A 14,804-nucleotide genomic window follows, 5' to 3' on the forward strand; every position below is an offset into this window, starting at 1 on the left:
ATTGGTTTCTAGGATTCTGGAATCTGGTGGTTTGCTTTCTAGCAACCAGTGAAGCTGCTCGGCTGTTGGCATCCAGCAACCGGTAATGGGGGGGGGGGGGGTCACACGCAAGCATGTCCTTCTCTTTCCTACACAGGGGCCCCACTGTGAGCACTCTGGCCTGTCTATACACCACCTAAAGTGGTCTTAATTTTTTCCAGTTTGTTATCTACGAACTGGTGGTATTTTATTTTGAATTTGTTGTAACTATAGCAAATAAGAACTATCTGAATCTGTCACATGTGTCAACTGTTAACAGAAATGTCCCAGTGCTTTCATGAATTGGACACATTTCTTTCTAATACCAGAAAAAGTGTTGCAAATAGTTTATTGAATTATCCTGTATGTGTTTTGTTACATATTGTGATGAGTGGCTGACATTGATAGAAGTTCTTTGTCAAGGCTTTTTTGTCAGCTGTAACTTGGTGGAACACAGTTCCACCACCTCTGGCTCGTCCTCTACTTCCTGCTCACCAATGTCACTTGTAAACACAGACCTCAGGCTTCTGTGTTTACAAGTGACAGCTTGTTTCCCAGCGGCTCCCACTGAGTGCAGGATTGCAATAAGGGAGATGCAGGTACCTGAGGTTCAATGCAGGTGTTGATACCCCCACTGGATGATCTCCCTGCAAGCGAGAGAGGCGTAGCCACCTTCTGAACAGTGTGCAGGAAGGTATTAGAGCCAACTGGGTGCTTCAGCTTAATATAGCAACAAAGGGAGCTGAGCTTTTAAGGGGGGGGGGAGGAGATGGGGGGTTGCAAACAGAGGCAAGAGCTGAAGAGATGTGGATGGGGGATGCAGAGGCAAGCAGCTGTGAAAAGCTTAACTCTGCAATATGTATGTAGTGCACCCCTACACTCTGTGTAACCCCCCCCCCCAACTCTTCACTCTGTACGTAATGCACACCAGGTATTTAAAGCCTCTTTAAGACCCTCCCACTGTTAGTGAAATTTGACCACACCCACTATTTGATGCAGATTGGAGAGGGTGTGGGATGGAGGCAGGTTGTGGGGTCGTGTTTGAGTCCCTACACGTATTTACTCTGAAAAAAAAGTCCTGGTCTTTGTAAAGATTGGATTTTTCGTGTGTTTTTAACATACTGAGTAATTTGTTGGGAGATACATGTGGAGCTGCCATAACTTTCACATTTTCATCTGTTATAGGACTTTCACCTTAACAGAGTCAATCTAGAAGAGAACCCAGCAGCAGAAAGTAGCCCTTCTGGAGCCCGGCCAAAGAAGAAGAATAAAAAGTCTTATGATCTAACTGTGTCCGATAAGTTCTGGCAAAAACACAAAGGCAGGTGTGTTGAGAAATACTGGATCTGTACTTTTTTGTTCCCATATTTTTCACTTTTTTGATATTTTAATATTTCTTGTTACATTTACAAGTCCTTGCATGGTAACTTTGTATGAACCTATGGTGCTCATCCCTAAAATCCCAATATTTTATAATAAACATATTAAAGTATAGCGTGTGCTATTAAAAAAAGGTATTTTCATAAATTCTAACACAAATCCAAAAAACAAGAGATTCCTTTTTTAGGATATTGATAGCTTATTAATACTTTATTACCATTGCAGCCCCGGAAGGTTTTTTCCTCCCTTCCTGGCCAGGCCATTTTTTACTATTTGGCACTGCGCTATTTCAGCAGGTTATTGTGTGGTCATCCAATGCTGTACCCAAACAAAATTTATGTCCTTTTTTCACACAAATTGAGATTTCTTTTGGTGGTATTTAACCACCACTGGGTTTTTTTTGGTGATATAAATGAAAAAAGACCAAAACTTTTTTAAAAAAATGACATTTTCTACTTTCTGTTCTACAAAAAAATCTAAAAACTAAAATGTAGTCATAAATTTAGGCCAAAATGTATTATGCTACATGTCTGGTAAAAAAAAAATCCCAATACGTGTATATGAATTGGTTTGTGTGTAAGTTAGTGTCTACAAACTATGGTATATATATTGCAATTTACACAGATTTTACTTACTGACTGCCTATCACATTTCCTGAGGTGCTAAAATGCCAGGGCAGTACAAAAAAAAAACCCAAATGACCCCTCTTTGGAAAGAAGACACCCCAGAAAATTTGCTTAGAGACATGTTGAGTCCATGGAAGATTTTATTTTTTGCCACAAATTTTTGAAAAATATTTTTTTTTTTACACAAAGTTGTCACGCAAATGTGTGCATTGTGCGCTTTTATTAGGCAAGTTGTATTTTTGAGGAATCATTTCATTATTGCACAACTACAGTGATCTCGGTCAATCCAAAATGTTCATAAACCTTAAACTTGAATATTTAAGAAAGTTAAAGTGAGGTTTTGGCTTTCTTAGGAGACTATCTATGTGTGCACAATTATTGGGCAACTATTGGTCAGAATTATTATGCAACTAAATGAAATACTTTAAAAATGTTCCCATCTCAAAAAAAGCTGCTTAATAATTATTCACACCTTGATATGGGTTTTGATCTCCTTAGGCCACACCCTCCCTCATTACACAAATACACAGGGCAGCACAGTGGCTAAATGGTTAGCACTTCCGCCTGGCAGTACTAGGGTCGCTGGTTCGAATCCCAACCATGGCACCACCTGCCTGGCGTTTACATGTTCTCCCTGTGCCTGTGTGGGTTTCCTCTGGGTACTCCGGTTTCCTCCCACACTCCAAAGGCATGCTGGTAGGTAAATTAGACCCTGTCTAAATAGGCCCTAGTATGTGTATGTATGAATGTGAGTTAGGGACATTAGATTGTATGTCCAGTGAGGGTTAGGGATTGATGTGAATGTGCAATATATATGTAAAAGCGCTGCATAAACTGACGGCACTATATAAGTACCTGAAATAAATAATACACAGCACCTGATATGCTTAAATCAATAAACATTAAAGTCTATACAGCTTGGAGTTGGACAATACGCATAAAAATGATAATTTGGTCAAAATACTCACTTGCCTAATAATTCTGCACACAGTTGTATTGCTCACATATGCCATGGGATATGTGGGATAATACCCCAAAACACATTCTGCTGTTTCTCCTGAATATGGGGATACCACATGTGAGAGACTTTTTGGCAGCCTAGCCACATACAGGCCCCCCAAATCCATTGACCACCTTCAGACTTTCAAAGGACATATTTCCTCATGTCACTTCCTCACTACCTATCACAGTTTTGGAGGTCTTGAAATGCCAAGCACATAAAATGACCCCTTTTTGGAAAGTAGACACCCCAATGAATTTGATGAGAGGTATGGTGATTATTTTCCAGATATCATTTTTTTCAGTGTTTTGAAAAAGGAAAGAAAAAATAAATTTTAGTTTTCTTTCTTCATTTTCCCAAAACTTGTGGCAACAAATGAGATCTGGAAAATAATGCCACAAGTGTGGGAAAATGAAGAAAGAAAACTAAAATGGATTTTTTCTTTTCTTTTTTTTTCTTTTCAAATCCCCGTGACAAAAATTATATCTGATATTTAATTTTTTTTAACATTATTTTTTTATTATTTTAAAATAAAAATACTTTCATCAGAGCAGTTCAATGTTGCTGCAGTAGCATTGTACTACTCTGGGGGGGTTGTCAGGGTTTTTTTTTTTTTTACGCTTAGCCTGGAGCAATATAGGTTATTTCTCCTGCAATGCAACGCTTTCTTTGAACTGTCATGAATGGGATCATTTCGTGACAGTTCAAAATACTACTTATCTGTGTTTGGATACAGCTAATCACATGGTACAGGGTGCTGTGATTGAACCATATACCATATGAGAGCTGTGGGCCAATCAGATTGATTCATAACAGCTTTACTAGCATTGTGATCATAACCACTGGGTCCTGATTACCGGGATCCACATTCCGGGTGGGGGGGTGTAGCGCTGCGCACCCAAGCAGATGTGCGGCGTCCATCTGTGTTAGTACAGCCAGAACAGCGTACCAGTATGTCGCCCTGTAGCTGCCGCCTGTCCGCAATACATTGTGGGCAGTCCATAAGTGGTTAAGAATGATTTGCTGTACATGCCTGTAATTTAGAAGGAGAGTTCCCCTGGCCCACCTCAACCTATGCTTGTTAGCAATGATATACACAGTCTGTGAGTCATCTCTGTTACTCTCCATAGCCCCTTTCCTGAAGTTGCTGAGTCAGTGCAACAAGAGTTGGAATCCTACCGCAATCAAGAAGATGAAGTTAAAAGACTCAAAACCATAATGGTAAGGAGTTTTCAATCACTGTTATTGTAATATGCAGTACGTTTAATTTTAATGTTTTTCATTTTAGTGGCAAATTGTTGCTGTGAAAATATCCATTATATAAGAGCTACAATGCCAGATATAATAAAAAGTAGGCAAGTGACTGGAGCATAAACGTATTGAAAAGCAAATTACCTTTAGGGTCGGTTCACACCTGAATTGGAAAGGAACGCAGTCCATATTCCTTCGCGACTCCGTTTGGGGCGATTTTCAGCTCATTCATTTTAATGGGCTGTAATTGCACTGGATTTCACCAAATGTTGTGCACTACTTTTCAAAAACACACTGCACCAGATCGCATGGTACTGTGGAACTATGAGATCTAGTGCAGGTGAACACACTGCGTTTGCAATATCGGTCGGGGTGGGGGGGAGGATGTTAGGATTATATTGACACCCACAACAGATTGCACACTCAACAAGCCCCAAAAGTAAACTCATCAAAAATCAATAATATTTAATCTGAAAATAATGTGAAAAAATATGTAAGGTATATGTTAGATTTAGTGAAATCTTTAGATCAAAATTTAGATCTAGAGATGTGGGCGCTTCAGTTTTTTTTTCATTCATTCATTCTAGCCTGGCCTCATTGCCATTCATGCTGGGGGTAACCTCTCATTGTGTGGCCAGAATCCAGTTTCCTATGTCCTATGTTCCACTACAGCTGGCAACACACATAAACAACAATGCTTTCCCTCTGCTTATACAGAATACACCTTTTCTCTCATTTCCTGCAATTTACTGTACATTTAGTGTGCTAGTGTTCTGTACTGTGAACAGGTATAGTTGTAAACCCTTTATTATTACGCTACAATACTGAAACAGCTTTAAGGCTACATTTCTACGGCAGTTTAGCCACAGATATCTTTGCTGTGTTCAGAAGTTGCTAAACACCACCTCTGGGCACAGCAACAGTCTGTGATATGGCTGCATACAAACTGGATGGCTAGTTGCTACCAGTTTGCCTGTGGCCAAAACAGTGCAGAAATACCGACCCTGGGCATGCACTGGCTGCATCCAGGGTTGGTCTTTTGGAGGCTCTGTTTACATGTAGCTGCTTTGATGAACTGTTACATGTGAACAGCAATGGTGCCTGCCATTTGATTTGTGCAAATCTGATAGGCTCAGCTGACAGTCGCAGCCGTTTGCACACTGTGCGTGCACATGCAGCATCTGCAATCGCAGGCAAGAATCTACTGATTCTCCCATGTGAGTGTAGTCTTAAAGGCTATTCTTCACTGTTCACTCTCTGACATTCTTTGAGACAACTTATACAAGAATAGCACTATTTAATCTTCTGCATGTACACTATATTGCCAAAAGTATTAGGACACCCCTCTAAATCATTGGATTCAGGTGTTCCAATCACCTCCATGGCCACTGGTGTATAAAATAAAGCACCTAGGCATGCAGATGCTTCAACAATTATTTGTGGAAGAATGAGTTGCTCTCAGGGGCTCACTGAAGTGTGGTACTGTGATAGGTTGCCACCTGTGTAATAAATCAATCCATGAAATTTTCTTGCTACTAAATATTCCACGGTCAACTGTTAGCGGTATTATAACAAAGTGGAAGCAACTGGGAACAACAGCAAGGCCACTAAAATGATAGTGGGGTCAGCGCATGCTGAAGCTCACAGTGCGCAGAAGTCACCAACTGTCTGCAGAGTCAATAGCTAGAGACCTCCAAACTTTGTGTGGCTTTCAGAATAGCACAACAACAGTGCGTAGAGAGCTTCATGGAATGGTTTTCCATGGCCGAGCAGCTGCATCCAAGCCTTACATCACCAAGTGCAATGCACAGCGTTGGATGCAGTGGTGTAAAGCACGCCACCACTGGACTCTAGAGCAGTGGAGATGTGTTCTCTGGAGTGACCAATCATGCTTCTCTGTCTGGCAATCCAATGGGTGTGTCTGGGTTATGTGGTTGGCAGGAAACCGGTACTTGCCTGACTGCATTGTGCCAAGTGTAAAGTTTGGTGGAGAGGGGATTATGGTGTGGGGTTGTTTTTTTAGGGGTTGTGCTTGGCCTCTTAGTACTATTGAAGGGAACGTCAGCATGCCAAGATATTTATGACAATTTGATGCTTCCAACTTTGTGGGAGCAGTTTGGGGATGGCCCCTTCCTGTTCCAACATGACTGCGCCCCAGTGCATAAAGCAAGATCTATAAAGACATGGATGAGCGAGTTTCAGGTGGACGAACTTGACTGGCCTGCACAGAGTGCTGACCTTTGGGATGAATTAGAGTGGAGACTGTGAGCCAGGCCTTCTTGTCCGATATCAGTGCCCGACCTCACAAATGTGCTTATGGAAGAATGGTCAAACATTCCCATAGACACACTCCTAAACCTTGTGGACAGCCTTCCCAGAAGAGTTGAAGCTGTTCTAGCTGCACAGGATGGGCCAACTCAGTATTGAACCCTACAGACTAAGACTGGGATGCCATTGAAGTTCATGTGCGTGTAAAGGCAGGCGTGCCAATACTTTTGGCAATATAGTGTATGTTCCCCAACATTCAGTGTCATCATTTGAACTAATAGTAAATATTATAACTAAACTACACTGATCAGCCATAACCTGATAACCACTGACAGATAAAGTGAATAACATTGATTATCTCATTACAGTGGCATATGAATGTGGGTGGGATATGTTAGGCAGCAAGTGAACATGTTGTCCCTGAAGTTGATGTGTTGAAAGCAGAAAAAAATGGTGACGTACAAATTAGAGTTTCTTTGACAAGGGTAAAATTGTAAGCGCTATCTTAAGGGATGTTTCTAGTCTGCAGTGGTCGGGACTTACCAAACGTGGCCCAAGGAAGGAAAAATGTTGAACTGGGGCAGGGTCATGGCCAGCCAAGACTCATTGATGCACTTGGCTTGTAAAAGGCTGGCCCATATACTCCAATCCAACTAAAGAGCTTTTGTAGCACAAATTGGAGAAAAAAGTTCATGCTGATTCCTAAAGGTGTGAGAACATACAGTGCATTGCTGTTTGTTGGGTATGGATGGGACTGCTTAGCCACAGACCGGTCAGGGTGCCCATGGTGACCCGTGTCCACAGCCAGAAGTGCCTACAATGGGTACGTGAGCATCAGAACTGGACCACAGAGCAATAGAAGAAGATGGCCTGGTCTGATGTATCACCTTGTTTTTTTTACATCATGTGGATGGCCAAGTATGTGTGTGTCACTTACCTGGGGAGGAGATGGCACCAGAATACAGTATGGAAAGAAGGCAAGCCAGTGGAGGCCATGTGATGCTCTGTCTAGTGGAGATCATGCCTTTATAGGCCAGGGCTATTTTGGCTGCAAAAGGGGGACCTGCTAAATATTATGGGTGGTCATGTTATGGTTGATCAGTGTATGACTGTCAGGGCTCCCGGGTATGACCAGAGGTATGTGACTGACGCAGGAAAACGCAGACTTCAGATATGTTATAAACAATATAATTTATTAACACTAACAATACAAACATAAACGCAGTGCAATACTAAAACATAACACAGTGCAAACAAACCAAACCAAACCACCCACAGATAACAGTACATACAATGCAAGCGTCGTCAGGCAGGCCGGGTCAATAACAATCGGGCAGGTAGGTACAGGGGGAGCAAGCGGAGAATGGTCGGGGTCACAAGCCAGGTTCAGCAGGTAGCGGGCAGCGTGGTACAGAGGGTCAGGCAGAGGGATGGTCAGGAACGAGCCGGGGTCAGAGCAGGAGAGGGTCAGCGTAATCAGAACAGGCAGAGTTTGGCAACAAGGAAACATACTAGCAGGAACACAGGAACAGGAACAAGAATGCAGGATTACAAGATACAGGGCCCAGGAAAAACACACACACCAAGGCAAAGACTGCAGGTCTGGCCATCACTTAAATACAACTGCATAAGCAGTTTCAGGTGTTTGGCTGACTGCAGGGTTGAGTCTCTGATTGCTGGGAGCACCCGCTGGCCAGCCCTGGTACTGCAGCCCACAAGTCAGGTGAGTCCCACCACTACTGGCAAGTCCATTCCTAACAATGACATTGTAGTTAATTGATATTGAGTGATGAGGTTAGTAATCTTGCCTCAATATTTACCACACTTCTATTTACAGTGTTAAAAACTGCATTCCTAGTCAGGTAATCATCATCTGACCGGAGATCAGATATTTAATTGCCAAGGGCATCTGCAATAATGCACTAATTATTTCCTTAGATTTGTCGCAATGTATTGGTATCTTAAGATCAGAATAAAAGTTATTCACATTATTTGTACATGTTGTGTCCTGAATCCTCAGTTCATGGACAATATATTGATAAAAGTTTCACCAAGCTAATGCACCTTCTATACATGCAATTTTAAAACCTACTATAATGTTTACTTGCCTAAGTTAACTGTGTAACAGATCAGACCAGCAGGGTAAGTACAAGGTGTAAAACTTCTCATGCATAGTTGAGATCGGGAGCTTTCCATTCATTTGACTGCTGTGACTGCCAATCACAATGGCCACATCTTTGGAATGCCCACCTCCGTCTTCAAGCATTTAGATCCTGTCATAGGGCCGGAAGGCATCATCGGGAAGAAGTTGAATTGGGCTTGTTGAAACAGATTTTCACCCCCCCCCCCCATTTTTTTTCTTTAAACCCATACTTACAGTGCCTTGAAAAAGTATTCATACCCCTTGAAATTTTCTACATCTTGTCATGTTACGACCAGAAACGTAAATGTATTTTATTGGGATTTGATGTGATAGACCAACACAAAGTGGCACATAAATGTGAAGTGGAAGGAAAATGATAAATGGTTTTCAATATCTTTTACAAATATCTGAAAAGTGTGGTGTGCATTTGTATTCAGCCCCCAAGTCAATACTTTGTAGAACCACCTTTCACTGCAATTACAACTGCAAGTCTTTTTGGGGATGTCTCTAAAAGCTGTGCACATCTAGAGTGATATTTTTGCCCATTCTTCTTTGCAAAATAGCTCAAGCTCTGTCAGATTGGATGTTGAGCATCTGTGAACAGCAATTTTCACGTCTTGCCACAGATTCTCAATTGGATTTAGGTCTGGACCTTGACTGGGTTATTCTAACACATGCATATGCTTTGTTCTAAACCATTCCATTGTAGCTCTGGCTGTATGTTTAGGGTCGTTGTCCTGCTGGAAGGTGAACATCCGCCCCAGTTTCAAGCCTTTTGCAGACTCTTAACAGGTTTTCTTCTAAGATTTCCCTGTATTGGCTTTATTCATTTTCCCATCAACTCTGACCAGCTTTCCTGTCCCTGCTAAAGAAAAGCATCCCCACAACATGATGCTGCCACCACCATGTTTCATGGTGGGGGCCACACATATTTTGCTTTTAGGCCAAAAAGTTAAATTTTGGTCTCATCTTACCAGAGCACCTTATTCCACGTTTGCTGTGTCCCCCACATGGCTACTCGCAAACTACAAATGGGACTTCTTATGGCTTTCTTTCAACAGTGGCTTTCTTCTTGCCACCCTTCCACAAAGGCCAGATTTGTGGAGTACACGACTAGTAGTTGTCCTGTGGACAGATTCTCCTAATTGAGCTGTATATCTCTGCAGCTCTTCTAGAGTTACCATGGGCCTCTTGGCTGCTTCTCTGATTAATGCTTTCCTTGCCCGGCCTGTCAGTTTAGGTGGACAACCATGTCTTGGTAGGGTTTCAGTTGCGCCATACTTTTTCCATTTTCAGATGATGGATTGGACAGTGGTCCGTGAGATGTTGAAAGCTTTGGATTTTTTTACAACCTAACCCTGATTTAATCTTCTCCACAACTTTATCCCTGACCTGTCTGGTGCGTTCCTTGGCCTTCATGATGCTGTTTGTTCACTAATGTTCTCTAGCAAACCTCCAAGGGTTTCACAGAACAGCTGTATTTATACTGAGATTAAATTTCACATAGGTGGACTGTATTTACTAATTAAGTGACTTCTGAATGCAATTTGTTCTACTAGATTTTAGTTAGTGGTATTAGAGTAAAGGGAGCTGAATACAAATGCATGCCACAGATAACCTCCCTCCCAGCAGATTTAGTGTCCTGCTGAGACCCTCTTCTCTCCTAGCAGTGCTCAGTCCCAGACTGCCATGTATTGATTTGACATCATTGAGAGGCTGCAAGCTGTTCTGGGTTCAGTTGGCATGCTGCTAGACTTGCCCCCTCCTTTAATGAGTGAAAGGCTTTGCCTCCTGGGATATGTGACATGCATGTCCCAGGAGGCTAAGGGAGGATACTGTGTGTTCATGAGTGGGGGTGAGGCCAGACAATTTACTGAGGAAAAAATAGGTAAATAAAGAGCATTATTTGTGCAAAAGACTGGTGGAGCGGTGCAGAGGAGAGATAATATATTTGAGGGTAAAGATCTGCTTAAAATGACATGTACAGAAAATTTATATAACACGTAAAGAAGTTCCAGTTCATGCAGTACTAAAAATCATTACTGACTAGAACTAATATGTTTGTGGAACTGCAAATTATGCTTTCAATTTATTTCATGCATGTGCATACTATATATATATATATATATATATATATATATATATATATATATATATATATATATATATATGGGCTTCTTTGCATGTATCATTAAAGTGTATCTATAGCCCCAGTTTTATCTTAATAGTACAGTACAGAACACGGGTTGTGTTGGATACTCATAGACCTCAGTTTGTTTGCCAGTATTCTTAGGTGATGGCCCTCTTCTCTCTTAAGGAAAAGTCATTCCATGCTGAATTAGATTCATTTTTTTACTTTGGATTCTTCAATGAATTCTTCATTCAACCCTTCACTGTCTTATACTACAACTATAGAAGCAGTGTAACTGGATCAATGCACTCTTGATAAACCCATGGGAGCTGTACCCAGACCCTGCACCGTGGGGTCGGCCTATTATGTTGCTTCAGCAATGGATCCTGTTTGAACGCTCACCTTGTCGCTGAGCACAACGCATGTTAGTGTCCATTTCTGCTGTAGGCAGCAGTATCACCCTAGATTTTTAGTATCAAGCTGTGCCTCTCAATGAACAAAGTGAATACAAAAATCCTACTTTTTGTCTCTGTTGGAGAATTCATTTACTTTCTGTGTGGTGAAAAGGTTGTCCCTGGGACAGTGAGTAAGGGGTAATCTCTCCAACAACAGCAAAACATGACCAGTTTCAATACGTCCTCTTACCAAAACTCCTTACAAAAAAATGTTTTGGCTATAGATACACCTCAATGTTTTCAGCAATTTGGGCATGGCCGGTACGCAGAGGAATCAAAGGGGTTAAAACAAGCTCACTGGTGAGCTTATTTCTATTTTGTTCAGCAAGCTCCAAGATTTTTTGTAAAAGTGGGAAGCTGTAGAGCCATCAAATTACTTTAATTTACTGAGAATTTGTATTTGTGTGCACTAAAATTAATTTTAGTGTATTTTTTGTCTTGAAAATATATAATTGATAAACTTGCCCTAAAACCATATTTCTGAGGGCAAAGTGAATAACAGTTCATCCTTGGGAATCATTCCTATTATGTTTGTCTTTGGTAAAGCCGCTAATAAATGTTGAACCTTATCGAAAGTGCTAAATACATGTATGGGAGGTGTTTACCTGTCTAAGGATTTGTATTCCTGTCTATCAAGTCTGAAGATTTGCACATCTCTGCCACACAGCACGGTCCTATCTGGTAGGGCAGGAGACTTAATTTCTCTCTACTGCAGTTAAAGCAGAACTAAAAACAAAACAAATGCCAAAAGACAGGCTGTTTACTGCAGAGCAGACATGCAGTCTCTCTTCTACAATAAAAAATGTTTATCTGCCTGTTCACAATCCTTTGTACACCGAGGTTCGCAAGTACAGCTCAGTTTACATTCTGGCACAGTGGCTGGGGAGTGATGTCATCCCGCACCAGTCAATCAAGGCAGCTGACCTGTGACTGAATAGTATAAGGAGAAATGGTAGGCTAATGAGATTATCTCTGTTACTCTGCTCTTTCCTTCTATCAGTATGTTCCTTGTTCGCACATGCGCACTAAAGTACAACTGACTGACTCCTTACCCTTCCCAGTTTGAGCTGTTGTACATTTGATTGCAAGAGGCTGATACCTGATGAAATGCAAGTGCTGTTTGCTCCTCCTTTTCTGTGTCTGCCCCCCTAGTAAGTCCCTTGCTAGAGTGCAGACTTTCAGGCTTGTTCCTGAGCTGGGCGGTGTAAGTGCATAGACGCACACAGTGCGATTTGGGCCTGACCCCCGCTCCCCCCTCACATGATTTGACTGATAGCAGCCAAAACTGTGAAAGCTAGGAGAGAAGAAATTAAGCTGGGCACAGTGCTGGATCGATACAGGTAAGTTTTTAAAAGATAAGTTCACTTAAAATAAATAAATAAATGCACATCGTTTTGCAGGTAAAAATGTGTGTTTAATAATTTTCTTTATTAGGAGCCTGTAAAGCACTGCACCAATGTTGAGCAGATCACTGGTGCAATCTCAGGCTCCTGCAGACTGTCAGTGTAACTGTCTGCACACCTCTTATGGCTAAGCAGTTACTGAAAGACATAAAGGATCAATTATCTTCATAGAATGCTCATCAGCACCCTGGCAGCTCAATGAAAACTACAAACTGTCAGCCGCAATGGCCGACAGTAGTTGTAGTTCTGCCGATTACAGCACACTGTGAATGAATGATGTGGCTGAGTGGGTGGAGCTTCACATGACCATGATTTTTTTTAGATTATCGCAGCAGGTGTAGGAAGAAGATCTCTTGCCAGCTGTCACAATGGGGACTTGGGTGGGGATGTGCAGGGGCTGCTCAGTTAGTAACATGTTACATGTAGCACCCTAAATATGTGTGCAACATGACTGGAGGAGCTGCAGCGATTGGAACGTTTTTTTTTACGTTTATGCAGAGAGTGCATTAAAGTGAAAACCCTTAGCCTTTACAACCACATTAAAGTGCATAAAGATTTTTTTTTATCTTGTCTTTTTTTAGGGACTGGAAGGGGAAGATGAAGGTGCAATCAGCATGCTGTCTGACAATACAGCTAAGCTTACGTCTGCTGTCAGGTAAACACAGCTTATTGTAAATTGTTGGTGTTCAAATACATCTCATCTTAATGCCATCAGTTTGATTTCTGTAGATTGGACTGTAGTGTCAGTTCAGTGAATATTAGATGCCTCTCAGTCTGAAGTTGCATGTAGATATCTGTGTGAATGCATGTTTTTTACAAAGGTGGAGTGACTTCTATAAACCTAAATAAGCAAAACGTGAGTGTGAGGAAAATACATTTGACTTGCTTCTGCTTCTTCCCAGGAACATACAGTATATGACAAACAGGCTAACTACAGATAACATGCAAAGTATCTAAGCATTAACCTTCTTATTCTGTCTTTTTAGCTCGCTCCCTGAACTCCTTGAGAAGAAGCGACTTATCGACCTACACACTAATGTAGCCACTGCCGTGCTGGAACATATCAAGGTCAGTTGTCAACTTAAAATGCACACACATACATAATGTAGACAGTGCCAGATTATTTCATTTTGCTTTCCTAGTGTGTAAGAAAGTATAATTGTCTGGAGTGAATAGAAGATTGATCTTTCTATTTGAGCTGGCCACACATAGGCTAATCTTACCATTCATACTGAGATAAATTGGGTGAGATCCTAAACACAGTACTCTTCCGCCAGTACTGGACTATTTACAGAATGCAATGTGGTGATTGTCATAACACCTTCTTAGACATGTGACATATAACCTAACCTTTCCACATGTATTACATAATGGTCCATAGGGAATATTATGCAAACGTAAGGGCTATTCTCTCGGAAACTAAGCAACATTTTACTTGAGAGGATCTTTTGAGGTTATTACTGATCTGGTAAAAATATATTTCATGGTTGGTCATTAAAATCAAATATTGGTTGATGTTCCTCAATAGTAATGTACATTAGATCACTTAAAGTTAACCTAGTCACTCCCTTAATTTTTGAAGGGGGTCAGATTTAAGACTTCTTCTACTTGTGGGCCCACACAGCTGCATTCTTGAGCTAGTTTTGTCAGTCTATGTTGTCTAGCTTTTTTCAATTATGTTTATTGAAAATATTCGATACAAAGACCAAACGAAAGAGGTACATTTGGAAACAGTTGTACATACAAATTCATAGCACAGATGATCGTAAATGCTAGATCTGCTAAAATTACATGTATGTTCAATAGAACCATATATCAATTTACAGTTCCATGCGTATTCTGATGGAGTGAAAACTAGCTTGGCTCAATCTGTACTATGAGAAATGTTATACTAAAGGCCCTGTATGCATATAGTCCTTCATGATGTGTATAACAGAAAATAAATATGGATGCGCTCAAAGGTGCCTATCAAAAGTATAGATTTCAGAGTGTTCCAAAGGATTGGTAACTATATAAAAAGAACATAGTTAAAAGGAAGTGAAAATGCAGATATCCAAGAAGGAAAAAGTCAGAAGAAAAAAAGGAAAAGGAAAAAAAAATTAAGGAGAGGCTAACGGGGAAAGGCTAAG

The 14,804-nt window shown here is 41.1% G+C and overlaps 1 protein-coding gene across 1 annotated transcript in view; it reads left to right on the forward strand.

Moving 5' to 3' along the window:
* Positions 1–14,804, forward strand: part of SCFD1 (sec1 family domain containing 1) — a 177,437-nt gene that overhangs the window by 71,877 nt on the left and 90,756 nt on the right. Inside the window, exons 11-14 of the mRNA XM_089691176.1 lie at positions 1,204–1,343; positions 4,155–4,245; positions 13,257–13,330; positions 13,662–13,743. Of these exons, the coding sequence (XP_089547302.1) occupies positions 1,204–1,343; positions 4,155–4,245; positions 13,257–13,330; positions 13,662–13,743 (387 nt within the window). The remainder of the gene's footprint in view (positions 1–1,203; positions 1,344–4,154; positions 4,246–13,256; positions 13,331–13,661; positions 13,744–14,804) is intronic.

Source organism: Staurois parvus, unplaced genomic scaffold (genome assembly GCF_062004578.1).
Source record: "Staurois parvus isolate SC_StPar_1 unplaced genomic scaffold, SC_StPar_1.0 ptg000553l, whole genome shotgun sequence".
Classification (NCBI taxonomy): Eukaryota; Metazoa; Chordata; class Amphibia; order Anura; family Ranidae; genus Staurois; species Staurois parvus.